Below are 24,618 nucleotides of genomic sequence, written 5' to 3'. Positions count from 1 at the left end.
CTAATATAAACTATAAATACTCATAACTTGTCAGTACTATTCATCTAAAATTCAATTTTTATAAGTCAAAATTCCTTAAAAAGGAATCATTCCTGATTAAGAATATACATGTTGTCTTTCAAAAGAAAGAATTCTCAAAAAATGTTATTTTATAATAAATTTTAAATTTGTATGCAAAAATAATCATTTCCAAAATGTTGATACATTTATTGAGATAGTAAGTTTTAACTGTTAAAATAATTGCCCTGTATATGAATTTCTAATGTAGGTGCGCGTGACCCCTTATAATATATATATATATATATATATATAATATGTAATGAAAACGGGCGTCGTCGGGGCCCTGACATAGTGGTATAGACGGGTAGGTGAGCGCTGACGACCCGACGCACTCGAAATTTAATATAATATAGACAAATAAATAGTGTACAATATTTTATTATTATTACTATATATAGTTATACATTTTCTACTTAGTATATTAATATTAGATATATACATAGTTTTCCGAAATTAGAGATCGAGACAGCTGATAAGTTTAATGCGTTGGACGCAGCGTCTATATATAGCTATATTATTTACACCTACCTATACTACATATTTTGCCATGTGTATTAAACGATAAGAATATATTATATTGTACCTATAATATTATGCCCTTATACTTGCAAGTTGCAGTCATAGGCGCCCGCAGGGGAGGGCAAGCTGGGGCATTTGCCCCCCAGGCTATTTCAAAATATTTTTTTTTTTATTGAATACGAGTGTAATAAAAAAAGGTTATTATTTTAAAACACCTAGTAAAATTATAATATTTATCCTCAAATCCTGACATTACCATTCCCCAGAAAAATTTCTGCGGGCGCCTATGGTTGCAGTCATAATCAAATTAATCATTTAATTAATTTTTCAAAATGTGTGGAGACTATAATAATTTAAAAAACTAAAATTCAAAATGTTACCACTGTACCAGCGACAAGCACAGAATCGTTTTTTTAACGTGACGGTCAATTATTTAAAAAAATAAAAATGACAACACATCTCTAGCTGTTATCGACGACGTTAGACCCCAATAGCGCCAGACGCCTTAAAAATATATTTTTACGTTTATTGTTGTGAAGTATTATGTTTAATATACTTGTAGACATTTCAAATTTGATTACATTTTTTTGGAATTAATGAGGTATGCTGCTGTGACAAAAATATAACTATAGTGTGGGTATATACCATAAAGACCTGACCAGACATCTGAAACTTTTTTGCTTACTTTTCTTTGTCAATTTTGAATTTTTATCATTAGTTCGTGCAGTTTATACTTTTAATTATTAAGTTAAAAATAACATCTTAAATTACAACACCCACAGACTGTTAAAAAAATTAAGTTCAAGTTTTAAATCTCTATATAAAATGATTGGTTAACTAATGACTTTTTATATATTATAATTACGGATAACCTACTCCTAATTTTATTTCGCTTGAATCGATAGATACATTTTTTGATGATTATCAATTTCCAGATATAATTTATATCCTTTAACTCTTCTCTCGGATTTCAAAATTTCAACCTGTATGGCTGTATATCGTTTACATCATTCTTAACATGTAATGTTTTAGCATTAGTTTTCCTTTTGCGTGTGTAGGTACATCCAATTTATTAATAATTCAGGTAAAATCAAAGATTACAATTATGGAAATATACATTTTTTGTACAATATGTATAGTTGTCCACATTTTACAACAAAAGTAATAATGTCTGCACTTCTTCGCCACAACGAAAAATCATAAATTAGAACTTCAACAGTTCAACCACAAACACGCTCTGTGACAACATAGGTACGTGTATTAATGTATAATATATTATACATTTATGAATATTTATAGTTGTTAATAAGCTTTTAACGATATATTGATTGATGTACACTCATTGTATACTATATAAAGGTATATATATTTAGATATTTAATTTTATCATGTCAAATATAAATAGGCAAATACATAAAAAGCCGAAATTCGGTAACTCCTCTCACTTAACTTTCTTAGACACAAGCTTGAAGCTAGTAGTGTATTTCATGACACAGCATCTACGAAATCAATTAAACAGAAATATTTATATCGTTGTATCGATTATCATAAAATTATTTAAAATTATATGCTGCTTATATAACTAAACACTGTATAAGAATATGTTGAATGACAATAGCTAAAATTGTATGATAACCTACGGGCTACGGCTATACATAACTTAACAGTTATTATAAATATATTATCATCATTGTGATTTAGGTATTTTAAAACTAAAAATAACATATGAAATGACTCTTTAAAATAAATGATAATATAGGTAATTCGTTTCTATAATAAATATTAAAATTTTAGTTTTAAAAAAAACTTTCAAGAAACATTTAGTTAAAAAAGTTCCTTGCAAGTTTCACTCTAAATGATTCCATTATTTGATAGACTCTGTGAACCGGTCACATAATACCTATTATTTAGATTTAGACAGTTTACAAATAAAAGGTATACTTAATGATTATTTTGTTGTGCATATTCTTCATAGTACGTATGAATATAATGAAACTTTAGACGTATACCATAATATTGCTAATCGCGATGTATAATAAATGAGGACATCGACTAAGTAGGTATTACCTAGATATATACCTGGGCTACAGTAAATTGATTAAAATATTTAATCTGCGCAGGTCAACGAAAAACGTATAACTATAAAAAACAATTATTCCGTATAAAAAATAAAATTTACCTATAACACCATCATAATAAGTATGGGAAAAACAATATTATAAATACAAACCAAGTTATATGCCGTGCACGGCGGGGTTGCGGGAGGAAATCGGAAAACTGAGCATGACTGTTTTGAGAAAAACTTTTTGACACGTGAAACTCGTGTGACGCGCAGTTGGAGTAGTGTAGTAGACCTGTTGACAACATATTTTGTTCATTAAATTATTGAACAATAAGAATAAATACTTATAACGCAATCGTTCTAGTTTTGATTGTCATGATTTCTATTTGCAATTGGCATGTGTTTATTTGGATTACAGCAGTGTACGGTACGTGAATTTCTATAATTAATTACTAAACAATTATTATCAACAAAAGACAAATTTCGCTTGTAGTAATACAACTTTGTTATTTATATTATTTTATAGTAATTATACGTGATTCAATAAGTTTTTAACCAAAAAATAATAATACTATATTCTAAACACATTTTTATGAGATTTATATTTCAAAATTTTTTTTCTTATACATACTATAAGAGTGTAATTACACATTTTATAAAAATTAAAATAATTTATATCTATTGTCATTGATTATAAATACTATAAATATTAAATATTTTTAATCAATAATATTATCTTACCTTTCACATAATGCATGATTATTTTTGTCTCAATAAGGATGCCCATTCAATAATGTTAAATAATAATGTCTACTAGGTAAACAAAAATATATATTTTCTTTTTTCATTTGTTATAAAAACACTACTCTAACAAGAAAAATTTACCATTAATCAAATAAATTTAATTCACATGTTTTTATATTGAGCTTGTTTTTTTTTTATTCTAAACATTATCATAATATGTTTTGGTAATGGATAATATGCTAATAAATTACTCATTTTTATAATATTAACAATAGTTGTTCGAAAGTTAAATAATAGATTATAGTTATACTAGTTCAAACATATATTTGCACCCATTCAAACTTGTGTTATCTTTTATTATTTATTGACTTTTGCATTTTAAGACCAATGAACAAAAAAATACACGAAGCGCATATATTGCATAAGAAATAAGAATAATGGTTATTAATTTATTAATCATATCAACGGAATTATACTGTATTGGTTCGTTTGAAGTGAATAACACTATTTTTTTTAATTAACGCATACCTAGCTAATATTAGATTAATTTAAAATCAAATTTCCAAAAAAAAGGTTACCGATGACTAGCCTATATCAAAGTAACTAGGTATGCTGTAAATATTATATTGATTTTTTTTACGGAGCACAATGGGTAATAAACTTGTGATTGAGTGGTCAGGCATCTTAAATAATATGTTTATTACATTTTTATGATCCTCCTTTTTTTTTACCTGCAGATTCTTTTTTTTCCCGTGTTTAATTATTTCACTTCAACACTACATTAAACTTCAACAGTTAGTTGTTAATGAATTACTTAAACATAACTGAATCTGAAAACAATAACATAATAGTTAGAAAAATTATTTTGAAGCAGGTATTAATCACTTTAATTAAATTCATCGTCAATAGTATTATTAAATAGGTATACAAATTCAACGAAACGAAATTATTCATGATATTCAATATTATTCATAATAAGAATACAAGTTTGCCTAATATACAATTTTATTTTGTTGGATATATGATTACGTTGATAAACGTATGGCTTAACTCCAAGGTAATAATTTATTGATTATGAATTTTTATTATGAAATACCTTGGTTCCATTAAGAAAATGAAAACTCATTTGTATTAGTTTCGTGCAAATAAAATGCTACTAAATTAAGTCAGATATAATATAAATTTTTACACGAACTTCTTTGATTTAACACTGGTAATCTACTCAAGGTTAATGGTATAAGTAACAAAATTAGTATAAATGTAAATAAATCTTTTAAAAATGCCTTCAGGGTAATACTTAAACGTGACCTTACTTGATTATAAAATGATGTAAACCATTTCAGCACGTTTATAATTACAATTAATAAATTATGTACATTTTTATGCGTTTTTGACGTGACCAGGCGTAATAACTCACGGTAGTCACCAAAAAAGGACCGATACCTCCGATCCTATGTCATCACAGGTCAGTATTTACTATACAGGTACTAAAGAATTAAGATTTTAACAATTCAGTCAAAATTACTAATACAATTTATATACCTAGCCAATATAGGTATAAATAAATATATTGCTTTATCAAATGAAGAAAGTAGAAACACATATATAGGATATAGGGTATATAGTAACGCTTGATAGACACGTCTATATTATATATTATTATTTAAGTTATATATTTTAATGTAGTTTTGTAGAAATAGCTAATCTCAGATATACCATATATGTATCTTATCCTTTTGATAACAACATTAAATACTATATTTAATATATTTTAGATACATACTCACAACTCACATGCGGTGGTGACTCGAAGAAACTACCTATATTTCAATCATGTGATTCACACAAATGTTAATGAATGGTTGTCCCAGGGTGGGGATAAGTAATTTGAAAAACATTTTAAGGTTATTAATTAATAATTAACCGTTATTTAACCATCTCTAATATCCTATGATAATTCATTATATTTGGAGAGTTTTGGAAAAAATGTTTGGGGTGGGTGGTAAAAAACTATTAAAAGTGAGTCAAGGAAAAAGTACAAGCCACCACTGCCAACTCGTGATCATTTTAAAATAATTAAAAAGCTAAACAGTTACATATTTGTTAAGTTTCGTATAAGAGAGCCATTCCAATTACATTTAAAAGCTAAATATTTAAGCAATCTTTAAATAGGATATGTTTCGCACACATATATATTACACGATGCAGTTACGATTAACGAATGAGATTTTTAGAAATCTGACGCTCAATCAAAATGATAACTAATGATAAACAAAATTTTAATTTCACTAACGAGACATTATTGCACGTGTTGCGTAGGTAGAACATAATTTTATATAATAAAGCTTTAAGTATAATGGACAAAACATATTTGACCTATAAAATATAGAATAATATGATATATTTTGTTAGTAAAACGTTCTAGACTTTTTTTTTACTGACTAGACTAATAAATTTAATTAACTATATCAATTAACTATTCTGTATAGGTATAGTATATCATATACACTTACATATGTATTTATTTAAACTCTTATGAGAATTTAATCAAAAATAAAACTTAGTGCAACATACATTTTCAACTATATTTGAAGTTTAATATTTAGATTTTTATTTATAAAATTATTTTTCAGCTCAATAAACAGAGTAATGATTTTCTAAACACTAATAAAAAATATAGGAAATCTGGAAATGTATATAGGTAATTTTATTATTTGAAGCTTATAGGTATTTGAAAGGAATAATATAGTATTGCAACATGTGGCGAGAAGTTAAATAAATGCTAGTTGACCTTAATTAATTTATATACAATTAAATATTAATTTATCATAAGTTATTTAAATATATTAATTTATATAATATTAACAGATTAAAATATACAGATAGGTAGTCTACGTATTTATAATATTATAGCTGTTTAACTTTCCAAAATCTATTAGATGATTTTTGATTGTATACCTATATATTATCGCTAATACATTTTAAAACATTATCATTTAATTTGAATCTAAGACTAATTCATTTATTCTTATTAGATTTATCCAAATATCACGTATGAGGTGAATACAAATTCTGGTAATTACGTCCGTATAGCCGAACCTTTTTCCAGTGTAAAGTTACAAAAGTTAAACTTTTATTTTGATAACCAAGATAACCAATATTCTGAAGTATTTGGTATAACAAAGAAGGGTGGCATAGTATTTATCAAGAATGTGAAACTTTTAAAAACATTCAATTATTCACAATTTACGTAAGTCGAGAAAAATAATATATAAACTAGTGAACAGAACAATTTTCTATTAATTATTATTAATAATAAATTGACATTGTTATGAAAACTAAGTATCTTTTTTTAGGCTGAAGATAGATTATGGCAAGGATAAAAAAACAGAAATCATTTTAAGACTTAACAATTTACCAGATGAACAATGCAAGAAAACATCACACTGTTCTAATATACATTTAGATACAAAATCCGAATGTACATCGTCATGTGGAATAGGGTGAGTAAAATATAAAATTTGGATATATTTTTTATTTTTTTATTTTTTTAAAGAGAAATTTAATTCAATTAAAGCTTTTTTATAGTCAATCAAAACGTCACCGAATAGTTAAAATTAAAAACAGAATGTCCATGCTCTACCACTATTAGATGGTATTTTGACACTGTTATATGAATAATTATTAATTATACATTCATCGTTGTTATGAGTCCATACTGTTTTCCTAATGTCACGATAAAATTATAATTTATGAAGTTTTTATAACAAACTTTAACCAATTATGATTATATAGTCACTCAAATAATTTTTTACCTACTGTTCTGAAAATAATATTTAAACGTTTAACAACACACATTTTTTATATTTTATAGTAAAATAAGTACAAATAACTAATATTTATTCAAATTTTCGCAGAACCATTACAAAATGTCAATGGAGAGAATCGTCAAATCCCGATGTATTCACTGCAAATTATTCAACTTGTACCCCGGATATCAACACCTGTCCAGATGGAAATTGTGACAGCCTGGAAAAAATGAATCATTTATTATGCCCGCAAGACTGTACCAGTAATTATAACTATATAACAGTTACTAATACATATATTGTTTAACATTATGATTATGATTGAAGATGAAGTTTTTGGCACCGGAAAAGAAGGTAAAACTTCAGGGATTTCGGGAGCTAAAGGCGTTTGTACGTGTGACGAAATTGGAAAATGTACGTGTGAAACAAAACTTCACACTGGACCGTCGAAAAATCAAAAAATCCGAAATGAATCCGTTATACTCGCAGACGCACCTACTATAGGTAGTCCATCTTTTGCACATAAGTGTAACATCTAAATTCATACCTACTGCTATTATAATTTACAATCGAAACATTTCAGTAAATCCTGAACAAGACGAGTGCGGAAATTGGTGCGACAACTATGTTAATACTAGTATAATAATAGTAATAGCGTTTGTAACAACTGGACTTGTTATGTATTGTTTTAGAAATAGGTACATTTTAGTTTAATCTTCTTTAACTACAAGATTATTATTATTATTATTATTATTATTATTATTATTATTATAGCTGTATAAAAGCAATAATATCGTTTTCAGAATCGTATGGATTTTGGGTGGTTATAAAACGAATAGGAACGTCAGAACACTCGACGAACTGTTGCCGAACTTCAATCAAGATGAATATCAACCGAACCCAGTACCTAACAGAGATACTTTCACCATTAATATAGTAAGTAACACAATGGTTATTAGTACCAATTCTATATACTAATCATTATTACATAATTTGTATCAAATATGTTATTTGACAGGACTTTGACCCTAAATGGGAGTTTCCAAGAAGTAGACTTATTCTAGAGCAAGTGATCGGTGAAGGAGAATTTGGTAAAGTTCTAAAAGCTCAAGCAATAGATATTCCTGGTACAAAAGGTATGATTGTTCAAATTATGTCAATAAAATAAACCTATATTAATTAAATATACATACAGTATACATAACAGTTGCATATCGCTACTTGCACTTTAATTTGTACGTTATTTCTATAAACTGTTAAGTAAAAAATAATTGTTTAATAATATTAAATTATAAATATTACATATTTCCAGTCGACAGTCACGTTTCGATTTTGGTGAGGAACTCATGACTCTATATAACGCTTGAGCTATAATATATGAACATATTCATTATTATTAATATAAAAGCTACGGCGGCGTCTACATGCCGTCCTATAGCTATTATATGCATACTCGAGTTGTCTCACCCCTTCCATAAAGTGTCATTGAAGGGGTCACATTCCAACATTATTTTATGACTTTTTGTGTTTATTAAAAATGTATATGCATCTTAAATTCTACTTATTATTATATAGGGATGTCAACGGTCGCCGTAAAAACAATAAAAAACGATGCAGGAAAAACCGAAAAGGATGATTTATTGTCAGAGTACAATTTGTTAAAAGACGTTAATCATCCAAATGTAGTTAAACTACTTGGGGCTTGCACTACTCAAGATGGACCATTTTACCTTATTATTGAATATGCCAAATATGGTTCACTTAGGTAAGTTCAATGTAGTCTTAAGTAGAATACATTTATGTTTACTAAAAAAAAATATCATCTAGGTCATACCTCCGAAAGAGCAGAATCCTAGACAATAATACAAATGACTTTGTAGCCAATACAGCAGGAAATTTACAACAAAACGAAAGCCTGATATCCATGGCATTTCCACTTTATCAAATCACTCCAAGAGATATTTTGAAATTTGCCTGGCAAATATCTAAGGGAATGGCTTATCTTGCAGAGCTAAAAGTAAAATATTTCATTTGTATTTAATTTTAACTTGTACTCCAGTTAGCAGATATTGTTTTAAATAATACTTTGGAAATATACTAAAATAATATACTTAAATGCATTTTTTTAAAGTATTCGACTACTTACGAGTATAATCTTATAATATACATTTTTGTCAATCCATTAATGTAATACTGACACAAAATGCATATACTTTTTACTTGAATCTATGCATATTTAAAATGATTGTATAATACAAAAACATTTTTGTTTTATTTATGTACATAAAATATATTATATTATAATGTAAAAAAAAATAACTTTTCCTAAAAATTCTACAGAATATAATTTTAAAATATTATGTCAAAATTACAAGGTAAAATAGGACGGTAAGTCAATAATATGATAATTTCAATTTAAATGTTAAATAATTTTTCACAAAATTTTTATCAAAATAAAACTAATTTAAATTAATCACCCCAAAATACAAATTGGGTAATATTCAATATCAACTAGGTACAGTAGGTGTTTATAAACACCAACAAATTAAGTAGTTGATAATAACTAATAACTAGTAATTAATAATAGTTTAAAAAATGATTCAACATCAATATAGATAATGTAGTACCTCCACTGGGAGGCTTCTACGCTCTGTTATATACTTATATCTAGATTGTTATTTTATTTTTATTTTATTTTTATTCTACTTTCCGATTTCATCAATTGTTCTTATTGTTCTTTTTGTAACAGATTGAATAAAACATTTATAAAAAAAAAAAAAAAAAAAAACATCAATATAAAAGTATTCAACTTTAGGTGCTATTATATACTTGTTATACATATTATATTATATATATAGTTAGTTCATAGAGATCTGGCTGCGAGAAACGTTCTAATTACTGAAGATAAAGTATGTAAAATATCTGACTTCGGCCTGACCCGAGATGTTTATGAAGACAACGCTTATTTAAAAAAAACGAAAGGAAGAGGTGTGTGTATATATATATATGTATTTTTTTTTTTTAATAAATCTAAAATACTCTAATTTAACAAAAATAAATTGTGTTATAGTTCCAGTGAAATGGATGGCGCCAGAATCATTAGCAGATCATATATACACGAGTAGATCAGATGTTTGGAGTTTTGGAATCTTACTTTGGGAATTAGTCACTTTAGGAGCAGTTCCATATCCTGGAATAATCGTACAAGATTTATTTAAACTTTTAAAAGAAGGATACCGAATGGATAAACCAAATAACTGTTCTATTGAATTGTAAGTAAGGGTTTTCAATTAATAGGTATAAGCATAATGTATAACTATGATTATATAATTATATTATACTATCTAAATTTTAAACCGAATGTAGGTACCATATTGATTATTAAATAATATCACTTTAATAACAACATCGTTCAATGCTCAACGTTTACGGAAAATTTCAGATTCACAATAATATATCTATTTAAGTTTAAAATCATTTAAACTAATTTTAAAGGAAAACATTATGTGTTGAAAAAACAATAATTATGAAAATAAAATAATAACAGTTACGTACTTTAATGGATACAATTTAACAAGTTAAAACATAAGGTTTAAATATAATCATATCGAGTTTAGTACTCTTATACACTGACTTAAATTCTCAGATGTTCGTAAATTTCTTAAAATTAATGAGAAAATAAAAATAATATTTCGATTAACTGTATTTTTATATATTTTATATATTAATTATATATAATTTATTATTATACGTACTGGTCTTGTAATTTATCATTTTCGTTTATTGGTTTTCACCAACATGTGCAATTTTGATGGCCCACGAAAAATTTAAAAATTTCTTATTTGGCTTTTCAAAAATATTAATTGATGACCCCTCCTGATGTGTAGGTTATAGTAGATACTAGATTTCTACTTTCTAGTGTACTTCGTCATTAATTAAATCAGTGTAATGATTGAAGAAGATGACGTGTTACATTTGAATTAAGTGATAAATTATTATAAAAAATGACAGTTGCATAAACGGTCATATTATTATATTAAGTTTATTATTTTACTGTGTCTCCATTTTAGCTTGTGGTGTGTCATCCGCCTCTATTTCAAAAATTATTTTTTAACTATTTATATTTTATATTAACAAACAAGAGATCGAACTTTAAATAGTGTTAAAAACTTTAATTAATAATATTACTTTAATATTCTTTCATATATTATTATTGGTTTTTAATCATTTTTAGGTTAATTAATTAACGTACAGTAAAGTTGGTACCTAGTTTAAAATTAATCTAACTACATAGACAATTTCTTTTATTTGTGTATATAAGATAACAGTAAATTTTTTCAATAATAAGTAAAGACATTTTTCAAGCTTCTACGGTTAGTATATTTTTAATTATAACGTAATAACAAAATTTGCTCGAAGAGAAGTCGTTATTTTCCTTTGAATATAAGTATGTAAGGTATGCACTATTAAAATTAACTTTAAAGTTCATACAATCTTAAAGATGCTTTATGTTAAATTCTATCAAAAAACAAAACTTATTAAAAATCTTGTATTTCATTTAAAACCTCAGTTTTTATTAAAATTAAAAATGTTATACATTTTTAACAATATTATTAATTTGTAAGTTTTCGTAATCCCCGTGAATTATATCAATATTTAAATTCCCTGATGCTAATAATAAACGATTGTAACAACACATTTGGAATGTTTTGAATTTTTATAAAACTCAATCCAATTTCGTACCAAAAATCAACAACATTTTTATTCAAAGATATTTTGTAAGACCAATATATATAAATAATATTTTAATAATTGTATTAAATTATAATAGCGATTCATTACTATACTTTCAAGTTATAGAAAGTAGATACATTATTTTTATGAAGAAAAACTATAAACTCCAATATAAAATGCACCACTAGAATTAGACTGACACAAGTCTCAATTCAAAATTTATAGTTTTGAGAAAATTTTGAAAAATTTAAGAATTTAAGATATTTCTACAAATTTTACAATATAACTTTTTCAAATATTATGAAATACATTTTTAAATCCAAAAAGTTAGACTTGTGGCCTCACAATTTTTAAGTAAATGCAACATTCAAAACTGCCATATTTTAGGATGTTGCTGTATTGCATGCCTACATAAATTGATTTCAAGACAGCCATAATAGGTATACTAAAATATGGCAGTATTGAATTTCATATTATGGCAACAATATTACAAACTATAAAATGCAATAGATCTTGCCACAACTCTAAATATTGATGTTTTTTACTCAACATACAACCCAAATCCTGTCTATAAATTGTCTATAATCTAAAAAATACCAGCTTACACATAATATGGTGTACCTATGTTAAATTTATACATTTATCAAAATCAAGGAATGTTTTATAATATAATTCATACAAACTTATAACTACAATTTTCTACCAATAAGTATGCTCTTAACAAGTGATATAAATTCTGCACCGACAGACTACACCTATAGTAGTGCCTATGATATTCAAAAATTTATATTTTGTATTATTAAGTACAATGAATACATAATGTCAAAATTAAATAAATACAATTTTTCAATTTTCAGTTATAAGTACTCGTATTAATGTATCCATGAGGGTTTTAGCTGTAATTTATGAGTATTAACCAAATACGCGTATCTGGTTTTAAAAGTCTGTCTTTTATGCTCTATGTTTGTTATTACAAGTGCTTAAGTGTGTATTTAATAATTACTTTAATATTTAAAGACATTATGTAGGTAACGATACTATCTAGTTCTCAATGCCTTAATAGCATAATGTACATTTATGGATTTATAATGTACCTATACAATTTTAAATAATAGGTACGGTTGTATGTTGATTTTCTAAATAATGTTTACAGATATGATATAATGAGCAGCTGTTGGGCAGAAGACCAATACAGAAGACCTAGTTTCAAATCATTAACAACGTCACTGGAAGAAATGTTGGAAAAAGGAAACGATTACTTAAAGTTAGATTTCAAACAAATTGTGAATAACATGTGTTACTTTATGGATGGTAAATTTTTTTATTACAGTCACATATGACTGAAATTATTTGATGACAAAATGACTGATTTTAGACGATGAATTAGCAAATCAAAATCAAACTTCAGCTGAAAATACAGAGAAAGAAGTGAAATATGAAATTCCTAAACCTATTAACGAAATTGGAATGGCATATGTAACAATGAAAGATTTTGTATTTGATCCAGAACAGCAACCAGCACAAATTGTGTGAAGTTTTTAAGAATATGATTTTGTGCCAAATTAGAGTTACCCAAAAATACTAGTCAAATATTAAATGATTTAATATTATTAAAAGGAGAACCTATCAATATCTTTTACATACAAACATTTAATCTAACAAATTTAAATTATAAATTACGCTTCCAATTACCAAATTAAAATTTATTAAAATATGTTTTATTGTAAGAAATTATTATTTGTAATACAAAAACATTAACTTTAGGTTTAATTTTAGTTAAATACAACTGTTTTAAAATTTTCTTATTTAGTTATTTAAGTTCCTATCAATAAAATATTATAATTTATAGTTAATAAAACAAGTATGAAATTATATAACAGAATAGTATAGATACCGAACCTAATTCATTTCTTTTAAAAAAAAAATATCCACTTGTCCCTAATTATCTCTATTGTTTTCTATTTTTAATCTAAAAACTTTTGTGGTTATAAATATAGATGTACATTTCAATATTATATAGCTATATTGCTATATAGGCATATAGCTATATATATATAAATAATTGTGCGGTAAAAGATAAATACACAACTTAACACAACAATTCGTACTTATAATGAGTAACCCACTTGTAACTTCTGTACAGCAGAGCGACATCCACGAATTACTCACCTTTTTTTAAATGTTTTTGTTGACAAAGAAATTCACTTATATAGGTACCTATAAGAATCTAACATTGTCACATTGATCTATTGGTTCCTGAATGTCTTTTATTTAATTCTTTAGTCGATAATACGAACGGAATCGGTATTTTCCGGCCGTTGAAGTACGACAATCGAAAATATTGTTTATAATATCTTTTAGATTTATACCTATAAATAAATAATAATAAGTTTTTTTAATGGGTTGGGACTGTTGGGAATGTGTGGCAAGATACATGTTGTCCCTGTCCTAAATACGCCAATGTATAGTATATTAATTATTAATATGACATCTATGTGATAATCACACTCAAAGATATAGATAATATACCCTGTGATCAATCCAGTCGGAAACCGTAATATTCATGTTAGTACAGCGCTGGGGTAGGTTTTGCGCGCAGATTTTTTTCGTGGGCCCAAAAAATGTTTTTTCATAATGTACAAAACATTTTCTTGTCACGTCCTAATATTTATCTATATGAAATTTTGTTGTATTTAACATAACTCGCCTAAAAATATTTATTGGAATTGATGTGCACATAACCAATTAAATTGTTTTCAGCTAATATTTTTAGACGTCGCCGTCCCGCGTTGACATTATAATTTATTTTTACTCGCACTCTTTAACAAATTATAATATTATTATATATTTATATTCCGATTATCAGCTGATAACGTTCGTCGATCATTACCGTAAATTCAAAACAACAATCGTGTTTCTGTCATGTATTCATCAAATTATTCGTAATATAATATTATATTTGTTGCATTATTTTTATTCTCGGATATGCACTTCATTAAAAACTCACAAACCACCACTGCAGACGACACTAGTATTTTTAATTTGAAAAACAAAATTATAGACTTACAAATCATCAAATCCGATGAAAGGTACCTACGGGGCCCCTAAAATGGCGAGAACAGCTGCCTCCTTCTGCCCTGCTCTTCCACCGGTGCAGGTTATGCCTTATGCATCACCAAGCTATTATTCGGAGTAATACCAAACTTTTACGAATCATGGTTCATGGAGGAAAATATTATGACCAACGACGACTACCACCAAAAGTCATCAGGACCAAAATGCCATGTTATTTTCCCTCGCTTGTACCGATTACCGAATCTATGTCGGTCATCGAAGTATAGAAAGAAAAATTGTCGATTCATCGTAAGAAGGCCAATAATTATAATATTGACAGATAATATTATAATAATTTAGTCCATAGCTGTAACAATAAAATTAATATAGTTGTTGTTGTTATTTTTTTTTATCCGTTCGCAACGAATCATTTTTCAACGAGCGATACTGTGTAGAATTAAAAATACTTAAATATCTCTAACGACTAACGGTGTATTTCTATATAATTCGTATATACGCCATAAAAGGTAAGCGATATTAGAATTTTACATAATATTATATATTTATATTCATACTGTATGACTTGTACGAGTATACTATACGTCAATATACTACAATTTCCTAACAATTATTGCCAAGCCTAGTATAATGGCTACTAACGTTTAAAAATAAATTATTATTTTGATTAGGTATGCAAATTTATCAGTACTACTAACGTCCAAGTAAATCAATAAACGATTTTCTCGACGTCTAAATTGATACGATAATTTGTTTCTGTTTCTATACAGTTCTATACATACATAATGGAATCAATACAAAGTCGATTACAGTTTAATATGTATTATATAATAATTGTTTTTCAATTAAAATTTATTATATTTGTATACATATATACCTTTATATTATATAGATTATTTTAAATAGAACAATAATTAATATTTTCAGCAAAAAAAAATGTCTGATAATTTCGAGCAAACTAACACTAGTAATCAAACGACGAATACGTCTTTACAAAATAAATATGAAAACTATGACTGTGTAGTTGAAGAATGCAATAGGCTTAAATCTGAAATGGATAAAATAAAAATTAATCTTTGTTTAGCATTAGATCGTAAATTTAATGACAATGAAGATATTATGCATTTGATTAATGTTTGCGCCGCGTTAGCTCCATGTAAAAATGAATATAATTACATTTCAAAGGAAAACGATAAGTTGAAATCTAAGTTAAGTAATTATTATGATGAAATTCAACAAAGCGTAGAGAAGTTAAAAGAAGAACTGTATATAAAAGATCTAAAAATATCGCAATTGAAAGACGATATACGTTCAATTAATGAAGAAAAAAATAAACAATTACAAGTATTGCATGAAAATTTAGCAGAGTTTCCTGAAAAATGTATCGATCAAAGCGTCCATGGCGCATTTGATTGTTCGCAAAATAATAACGAATTGTACGAAGGCAAAATGTTGATTGCTGAACACATTAATCAAATCCAAGGAACTACTGATTTTAAATCTGAAAACATAAAATTGTGTGATTTAATCAATATGCTTGCTAGATTGACAGCCGATAAAGAAGAACATTTAAAAACAATTAACAGATGTTTAATTAGAAACATTGAAGACAAAAATCTACAACTAATAAAAGAAATTGAAGATCAAAAAAAATGGCAGAAACATTTGGAAAACGAAAACGAGAAACTAAATTCTGAATTTGAAGACAAAAAACTGGTACAACAAATGTTAATTTGCAAACAAAACAAACATAAGAAACTTAACGAAGATTATGAAAAAATGCAATTAATGTACGATGAACTAAATAAGAAAAACACACACTTAATATCGTTGCTCGACGACCATCGACAACAATTGGCCGAGAGGAAAATTAAATGTGTCGATAACGATAATCTAATTAAAACGCTTCAATCGAATTTAAAAGAACAGACGAATAAATGTGAAATTGCGATTGCAAAATACAAAAACGAAAAAGAAAAATGTCAAAAAAACGAAATTTACACAAAACAAATGGTGGAAGAATTTACAGACTGCCTCAGCGAAAAAGAAATCAACGTCGCATTGGTACGAAGTGAGTTAAATGATTTGAAACAACACATTAAATCAGAAGAAGACTACATCGGAAATTTAAGACACGAAGTTATTACGTTAGGGTATGCATTGGACGAAAAAAATAAAACCATACAAGAGATGTCAAAAGCCCAAAGTAAACAGCACACAGCAACGCCGCGGTCCTCTTCGTTGATATCCGATAATCAATTGCACATTATGAGTAAATTAGAAGAACAAATGGACCAACTACTAGACAGCTGTTTTGCCTGGAATAAGACTATAGTCGGTTATGAGAAAGTGTTGTTCCACATGCAAAATTCCATCCAACAACAGTCCGACAAAGGAAACAACCGGATATCTATATACCAACACCTTAAAGATATCGAGTACAAACTAACGTTGACGGAAAATTTAGCCAAAGAAAAGGAAGTTATTATATTCCAACTACAAAATGAGATGGAAGATATAAAAGAAAAATGCAATTTAAAAATCACACACATGGAAGGTTTGTCTAAAAATATAACACTGTAATTATGTTATAATATAATTACAATATAATATAATAATTATATTATAACATTAAATTACATTGTAAAAAATTAATATTAATATCAGTTTTTAATTTTCAGACACAGAAGTTAATTTGAGAAATGAAATTTGCAATTTAAAGGAGAGTTTAAAACTGAAAAGTTCGCATTTAATGATAGCCGAAAAAATAGCAAGTTTACAGCTAAAAGAATCTCTAACTACTATTGACCAGTTAACTAACACCTGTAACATTCAAGTATGTGCATAGATAATCAGAAATAACTAAAAACTAATTATTGTAACATTATCACAACATTTTAGTAGTTTCTATATAGTGCTTGAATTAAAAATAAAATAGAAGAGGTTGCAAAAAGTTGTGTGAACCTAAAGATTAATATTATTCATTGAGATTAATATTAATTAGAAAGACTACCTACACTAAAATGTTTTTTAAAAATGCATGCACTGGATAAGATATATGCTTAAAATAAGAAGGAAGTAAGAAACAGCTGTGTTGTTAAATATAAAGTAGGTAGTAGAACTAGTAGAAGTCAATCTACTATCTATAATGTTATTACCCCAGCATAGATTAAGTCGTTGCTATGAATCATGAAGTTAAATTTAAATTCAAAAATAATTGATAACAGCATACCTACGAAAAATAATTCCAAGTGTAGACAGACTGTCGACCTATATTTCTAAAAACATTTTATTGTATTCCCTTTCACCGAAAATCAATTTTATATTACGGATAACCTTAAAGATTAAAGAGATTGATATTTTATTTTTCGACTTCAATTCATATCAACTTCCAAAATAAAAATAAAATTTTGTGAGTATAAAAATTCTCTATAATTTTTACTAAGATATTTCAAAAACATAATAAACAGTACATTGACATCCTATTAATAACTAATAAAGATTCAAAATTATACCATGTACTAACCTATTAAAATTGACTGAATATTTAATTCGGATTTTACTGCTTCAAAAGGTGACAGATAAAAAAAACACATTCATGAAAAATCTTTAAATCTTATTAACATATTCACACAAGTATATGATTTAAGGTAAAATCTACGCATTCATGACTGCAGAATCTAAAAATGTAGTTGTACCTTTTAGTATACTAAATTAGTTAGTCGAAGTATTAGAGTACTGTTACATTAATTAAAATAATACAAGATCATTCCATCCAAATCATGGTTTCAGGTATTTAATAAAATTAATAGACAACCGTATTGCTAATTTGTGATTTTCAGAAATGCTCTGTTATATAATTAAGAAATTATCATGGTCCCTGGGGAAGGATATAATCTACATTTATGTATTTCAATACTAACAAAGATTTAAAATTAAAATTTTTATCATAATCAGTACATAGTTAAATTCCCTTAAAAAAACGTTTAAGTACAGTGTATAATTTATAAATACTGTAACTAAATTATACATGTTTACATAGAAAATGTGTTAATAATTATCTGTTCATTTCAGTTATTGAAATTAAATGACATACAAAATAAAACTCCCCAAAGATGCTGCAATACTCATGTATCTAAAACCAATAACAGATTTCAGGTGAGATTTTAAACAACTATTCTGAATAACTCAATATAATAACACAGCATTAAAATATAAAACTAATTTAACATTTAATTTTGAACAGCAAATGGAGGCTTTGGTTGACAACATGTTGAAACTTAGTTTGGAGAATAAATTAATGAAAAAACTTTGCAAAATTCGAGAGGAAAAAATTAATTCACTTGAAAACAGTCCTAATAGATGTACAAGGCCATCAATAAAGAGATCATTTTTATTAGAATCCAATACTAGTATAAAATTACACTAAGCCGTTGACCGAGATCATGTAATGTATATTATCAATTTTGTAGCTTATACTTTTTATTTTTCATTAAAGCTCTTACCTCAGTACTGTTAATATTTTAATATAACATAGTTACGTTAATTTTTTTCGTTCAATCAAATTTATATCAACAGGTTGCTTTTTATTTTTGTTAAATTTCTTACCTCCGTACTGTTAATATTTTAATATAACATAGTAAAGTTATGTTTATTTTTCTAATTATATCAAATTTAAATGTTAATAAATATCTTATAGTAATGAATTTAATGGATATAAATAAATGTCAATAGTTACTATTTAGTATTTTTATTTGAATATCAGTCAAAATAATGGTTCAATTTTGAACTCTATACACCTAGTATTCTTATTTTAAAAAGAATTAACATAATAAATCTTACAAATATGATTAATTTAATACCACGTCAATTATTACACGTCCAAGTACTCGGTAGATATTAATTAACCATTTATTTGAATAGGAAATTTATTAGAGTCAAATGACAATTACACATACACTCTTTTTTAAAATTATTCACAAGACAATAATTATCATTAAAAATATTAAATTTTAATTTGTTTTGTTACTCACAATGGAAATTGAGTAACTAGTTAAAAATATGGGAATAGGACACAATATTTAATTGCTGCTTACACCATAGGTCACAATTAACCATTTAATATAACACAGTTAATATTGTATTACTTAAAAACAGTAAATTTATAATAAATAAAAACTAAATGCGCTGAGCTGTAGCAACTGACAATATGTATTAAGAATATTAACAAATCAAACATCATTTTGTACTAGAATTATTTACAACAATTAATTAATTGTGAACTACAATACTGTCTAGACAACAAAACATTGATGACACGTGTGTGTGTGTGTGTGTATATATATATATATATTAAATTATATCAGATTATATATACTTATTTTACTTAAATGGGGTAAAATAAATTGACATTACAATTTTTTTTTATTTAATGTTAAACATAAACTTAAAACATATTTTCAGTGGCTAGAAAGTTCTTAAAAAATTCATTAGTTGGAATGAGAAACAAAAAAAAATTTCCTAAACTTTGAAACACACCGAGAATACAAAATAGAAAAAACCAACACGAGGTACTTATTAGATTATCTTATCATTTAATCAAAATGTTTATACAAAAGTAGCTTAAATTTTAAACGATAATATATAATGTATATATATATATATATATATATGTATATATATATATATATATATGTATATATATATTTAGAAGACAAACCTATGAACTAAATTACAATTCAGTATTTCAATTTTTATTTTGTAAATATTATTTATATATTTACTTATACTTAAGTAGTATTTAATTTATTTAAAAAAAAAAAAGAAATTATTGCATTTATAATCTATTGTAAAAAAAAAACCCATTATGTAAATAGTCGGTGGTCGAGTTAGTTTTGAGTAATCCAGTCAAGTGTTACCTAAAGTTTAGAAACTTTTTTTTCACAAGTACATGCTCAAAACTTGAATGATAGTGAGTGACTAGAGACTAAGAACATGTACACAAGACAAATTAGTAGGAATATCGTGTTTAAGTTTAAAAAAAATCAAATTTTGTCTTAGTCACTCAGTAGCAAAAAAGCTTTGTATTACATATTATGTATAAAAAAATTACATTTTGGAATCAAATTCTATCGAACGGAGTTACCGAGTACATGCGGCACTATGTATAAATTATATAAAATTAAGAGACTTGTTCAATTGTACATTATGTCAGTTTACACATCATCTTCTTCTTCTACACCATCTACATCGTCTTCATCGTCTTCTGAACAACCTGAGAAAATAGTGCATTGTGAAATAACTAGATTATTAGGAATTTTTAATATAGTAACATACCATCAGCTTCATCTAGATCATCTTCACCTTCGGCAAATTCCTCTTCTTCATCTTCTTCGCCTTCAGGTTCCTCTTCTTCATCTAGGTCTTCCTCACCATTTTCTTCTTTTTTCAATTTTTTCACTTCTTCTGATTTTTCCTATAATTTATCACCGAGCGATTAAAACAATATTTATATTAGGTACATAACAAATCAAAGATAAATGGAATAATAATTATATGTACACACGATTTAATATCAGACTATAATAGCCCAACCTGATTGCAGAATTATAGAATACTGGCGATTTAGGCGACACATTACGTCATTACGTCCTGAAAAATGGCGTCGTCAACTAGGAATGAACGCACGTTTTGAAAATATATTATGTGCGAACGAAGCAACTAAATGTCGAGTCTTCGGCTTCACGTAGACATCGAGCTCGTATAGTGACAATAATAATATGAGATGGATATAAATATATATTTTTATAAAATTAAAACCTTTTTTCCCCCCTACCGACCCCACCAATATCAGGGCGATGGCCGCGAATCGCGATGGATCAGTAACGCGTCCGTGTACTCGGCGTATCTGTAACGCGCGAAAAACACGCGTCCTAGACGACGGTCGGCCGGTTCCCCCGCCACAACACATCATCACCAACGTCGGCAATCCGTTACGGAAAAGCAGCTGCGGCGGCGCGTTCAAGCGGTGTGCGGATCGGCAAGTACCCGTGGAGAGTACGATGAGCGAAAAGTAATTTTTCGGTATAATAAAAAAAAAAAAGGCCGCCTCCAAGTTATTAGAACAATAACCATACACGCGCCACAATAATGAGCACTTTATTAATAATGTAAGAATAACCCGAGACGCGTGTTTGCGGCGCTTGTAATTAGACAGCGTTTTATGGTCAATTTCTCGTACGAGAAAACGAGCACTATGGCGGGGGTGCCGCGCCACTGTTCCGACGCCGACACGATAGACGGGGCGAGTGGGTGAACGGGAGGGCGGGCGGGTGTGCTTATGGTTGATGGGCGGGAGGGGGGTTAAAAAGAGACCGGGTAAACAACCGTCGGTGTGCCGGAAACAAACAACACGATGCACGGCGTCACCGAATGTCGGAATACCTACGACAAGCCTAGGTGATTGGTGAAGGTGATAATCACGTCGATGATGATGACGATGGCGGCGGCAGTACCGCAACCGAAGTTTTTTAAACGGTATCAGGACAATAAACCACTCGGCGGACGATAAAAATTGAGATATGAAAGAAAATAATAATAATACGACGATAGGCTCGATTGAGAAAATCGTGTTCGAAATATAAACGAATGAAAAAATGTCGAGTGGCCGCGAGTTGAGAAACACTCGAGTGCGTTACCATTAAGGAAGGACGCGATGAAAAAAACCACACGCACGCTTAACGCCGATGGTATAAGACCGCGAGGGTTAAAAATGGCGGGCATGTGGTGAGTTTTGTAATCGCCGCGCGGCGGCGGCGCCGGGCGCCGGTAACCGGCAACGCGGTGACGGTTGCGGCGGCCCGTGTCGATATTTCGAAAATTAGGGAAAACGCGCGCGTAACGGACGCGCCGGACCCGTAGAATACGCGCAAATTCATTGAACATTTAGACAAGTCTCGATGTCGAACAATATGATAGATATTGTAGTTAAAACGACCGCCGATGGGTTAATTAAAAACAAAAATATATTGAATAACAGACACAATACAATTAAAAAAAAAAAAACACTGTCAGGGATACTTACGTCTGCTGTTCTTTTGGTGCCCTTAAGATCGGCCTTGGCGTCCACAACATCATCGGCAATCTTGTCTACGGCGACGTCGTTCTTGGCTTCTTTCGTGCTCATTTTTGGTTTTGAAATTAAAAAAAATTTAAAAAAATTTTCAAAAAACGTACGATTCGCGACGTTTGAAATATCGATGGGAATAACGCACCGGTGCTGTAAGCGTGTGCTTGTGGTGGATAGAAAACTTGGTCACACGGACTTGTGGACGGAAATAATCGTGAAAACGAATAAAAACCAAATGTTATGCACGCGGGTCGGCACGGATAGCGAACACAGCACACGGACGATCGGACAAACGAGCAGCGAATACGGCCCAAGCGAGTGGCGTTCTTTGTTTGTGAAGATGGCGCGTGCTGGTGGGGCCGGACGTTGCTGATTTTTAAAAATCCGTTTACGACGGTTCCTGGCCGTTTAAAACCCCAAAGACGGTTGTTAAATCTTGAGGATATTTTTTTTAACTTGCTAATGTTTTTTTTTTGTTTTTAAATGGCCCACGGACGAAATCCGAGAAAAATCGAGAGGGGTTTGAGATTAAAACCGGAGGCCCACGACAATGGTGTTGAGATTAAAGCAATTGTGAGCGCGTTCTCGCGGACGCTTCGGGCGTTAATATTGAACAAAAAAAAAACACGCCGTGGAGGACGGTGTTTTTATAATTTTTATACTAATTCAAAACATTGTACTAATTTCGGAATCAACAATAATTTATAACACACCGTAGTTCTGTACTTACTACTTACTAATAATATTATAGTATATTATTATGTAGTCGAACGCACACGATATGAATATTATAAAATTACAGTCATCGTGGGCCGATTGGGTTCTCATATGTCACTTTTAATTTTTTTTTCCATCACGTTCGCAACCAACGAAAAATTCGTTTTTAATCATACACGTACCGGCACGACTTTCGGCAAACGCAACACTTTGTCGTATTAATCGTATCATAGACTTATAGTATTATTATTGTTATAAAACGTGTTTCATGTTTTGTACACACTTTCGTCGTTTTACCGTAATCAATTTGTTATACAGCCGTAGATAGCTCGTCTTTTCAAATAATTTTAATTATTGGGTACCTACTTATTTTATTTAGGTACATCTGGGAATTTTCAATTTCAATCTAAAATCTAAATACACATTGTAGCCCAATAAAATTAAAATTACAGCGATCGATATGTCTATGTAATACATAATTTACCAATTGGCAATACGTGTGCGTAAAATAATATGGTAACTACAATAGGTTCGCGGGGGCGCCGACAGTCGGCACACTACAATAGTATAATAGTTCCTTGGTCGGACGTAAACATTACACACTTCGACGATGGCCGGCGGGTGGCTACTATACAGTTCCTACTGTACCGAGTACGTATTTATTTATTCGAAATTCGAAGCATTCGAATGTTTACCAGCGCATTTTTCATTGTCGTCGGCCGTGGTTAACCGTCCAGTCTGTTCATGCCACGATCAAGATTCAATAAAAATAC

At 28.4% G+C, this 24,618-nt stretch overlaps 3 protein-coding genes and 1 long non-coding RNA gene across 7 annotated transcripts; 2 read left to right on the top strand and 2 right to left on the bottom strand.

The window, feature by feature from the left end:
- Positions 1-1,952: 1,952 nt before the first annotated feature.
- Positions 1,953-3,575, bottom strand: LOC107168808 (uncharacterized). Of its 2 annotated transcripts, none has more exons than XR_016191059.1 (3): positions 3,383-3,575; positions 2,810-3,080; positions 1,953-2,078 (listed from the first exon to the last, which is right to left on the bottom strand). It is a non-coding gene; the product is annotated as an uncharacterized LOC107168808 (long non-coding RNA). The 2 variants fall into 2 exon arrangements; XR_001506225.2 differs by having other exon boundaries at positions 2,810-2,933.
- LOC107168806 (proto-oncogene tyrosine-protein kinase receptor Ret-like) lies at positions 2,927-13,642 on the top strand. 2 transcript variants are annotated; one of them, XM_015518334.2, is made up of 15 exons: positions 2,928-3,068; positions 4,789-4,850; positions 6,421-6,635; positions 6,742-6,888; positions 7,303-7,457; positions 7,522-7,698; positions 7,778-7,892; positions 7,998-8,130; positions 8,213-8,330; positions 8,770-8,959; positions 9,022-9,211; positions 10,053-10,182; positions 10,265-10,466; positions 13,082-13,239; positions 13,304-13,642. In XM_015518334.2, the coding sequence occupies exons 1-15, from the start codon at positions 3,017-3,019 to the stop codon at positions 13,459-13,461; spliced, it is 2,202 nt and encodes a 733-aa protein (XP_015373820.2). In that variant the 5' UTR covers positions 2,928-3,016; the 3' UTR covers positions 13,462-13,642. The 2 variants fall into 2 exon arrangements, with proteins under 2 accessions (XP_015373821.2, XP_015373820.2); XM_015518335.2 differs by lacking the exon at positions 4,789-4,850 and having other exon boundaries at positions 2,927-3,068.
- Positions 13,643-15,238: 1,596 nt separating this feature from the next.
- Positions 15,239-20,683, top strand: LOC107168803 (uncharacterized). 2 transcript variants are annotated; one of them, XR_016190676.1, is made up of 6 exons: positions 15,239-15,509; positions 15,928-17,557; positions 17,682-17,836; positions 17,905-18,412; positions 19,075-19,158; positions 19,247-19,301. XR_016190676.1 is itself a non-coding variant. In XM_015518328.2 (5 exons), the coding sequence occupies exons 2-5, from the start codon at positions 15,937-15,939 to the stop codon at positions 19,427-19,429; spliced, it is 2,043 nt and encodes a 680-aa protein (XP_015373814.2). In that variant the 5' UTR covers positions 15,262-15,509; positions 15,928-15,936; the 3' UTR covers positions 19,430-20,683. The 2 variants fall into 2 exon arrangements, 1 of the variants encoding a protein (XP_015373814.2); XM_015518328.2 differs by lacking the exon at positions 17,905-18,412 and having other exon boundaries at positions 15,262-15,509; positions 19,247-20,683.
- On the bottom strand, positions 20,189-23,443 carry LOC107168811 (nuclear regulator Bacchus). Its single transcript, XM_015518339.2, has 3 exons — positions 23,084-23,443; positions 21,337-21,475; positions 20,189-21,274 (listed from the first exon to the last, which is right to left on the bottom strand). Exons 1-3 carry the CDS (start codon positions 23,183-23,185, stop codon positions 21,216-21,218), a joined length of 300 nt encoding a protein of 99 aa, XP_015373825.1. The 5' UTR covers positions 23,186-23,443; the 3' UTR covers positions 20,189-21,215.
- Positions 23,444-24,618: the final 1,175 nt, after the last annotated feature.

The sequence above is a fragment of the Diuraphis noxia genome, unplaced genomic scaffold (assembly GCF_037042655.1).
Source record: "Diuraphis noxia isolate RWA-SAM2 unplaced genomic scaffold, SU_Dnox_SAM2 contig0003, whole genome shotgun sequence".
Taxonomy (NCBI): Eukaryota; Metazoa; Arthropoda; class Insecta; order Hemiptera; family Aphididae; genus Diuraphis; species Diuraphis noxia.
The sequence above is the reverse complement of the archived record's forward strand: the minus strand, read 5'-3'. Positions and strand labels throughout refer to the sequence as shown.

Bases quoted from the DNA above. Each gene is read 5' to 3' on its own strand.
- LOC107168806 (XM_015518334.2), top strand. From the start codon at position 3,017: ATGATTTCTATTTGCAATTGGCATGTGTTTATTTGGATTACAGCAGTG. The intron at 4,851-6,420 runs GTCAGTATTTAC...TATTCTTATTAG, and splicing joins CCGATCCTATGTCATCACAG to ATTTATCCAAATATCACGTA. The intron at 8,131-8,212 runs GTAAGTAACACA...GTTATTTGACAG, and splicing joins ATACTTTCACCATTAATATA to GACTTTGACCCTAAATGGGA.
- LOC107168811 (XM_015518339.2), bottom strand. From the start codon at position 23,185: ATGAGCACGAAAGAAGCCAAGAACGACGTCGCCGTAGACAAGATTGCC. The intron at 21,476-23,083 runs GTAAGTATCCCT...GATAAATTATAG, and splicing joins GCACCAAAAGAACAGCAGAC to GAAAAATCAGAAGAAGTGAA. The intron at 21,275-21,336 runs GTATGTTACTAT...CTATTTTCTCAG, and splicing joins TGATCTAGATGAAGCTGATG to GTTGTTCAGAAGACGATGAA.
- LOC107168803 (XM_015518328.2), top strand. From the start codon at position 15,937: ATGTCTGATAATTTCGAGCAAACTAACACTAGTAATCAAACGACGAAT. The intron at 17,558-17,681 runs GTTTGTCTAAAA...TTTAATTTTCAG, and splicing joins AAAAATCACACACATGGAAG to ACACAGAAGTTAATTTGAGA. The intron at 17,837-19,074 runs GTATGTGCATAG...TGTTCATTTCAG, and splicing joins CTAACACCTGTAACATTCAA to TTATTGAAATTAAATGACAT.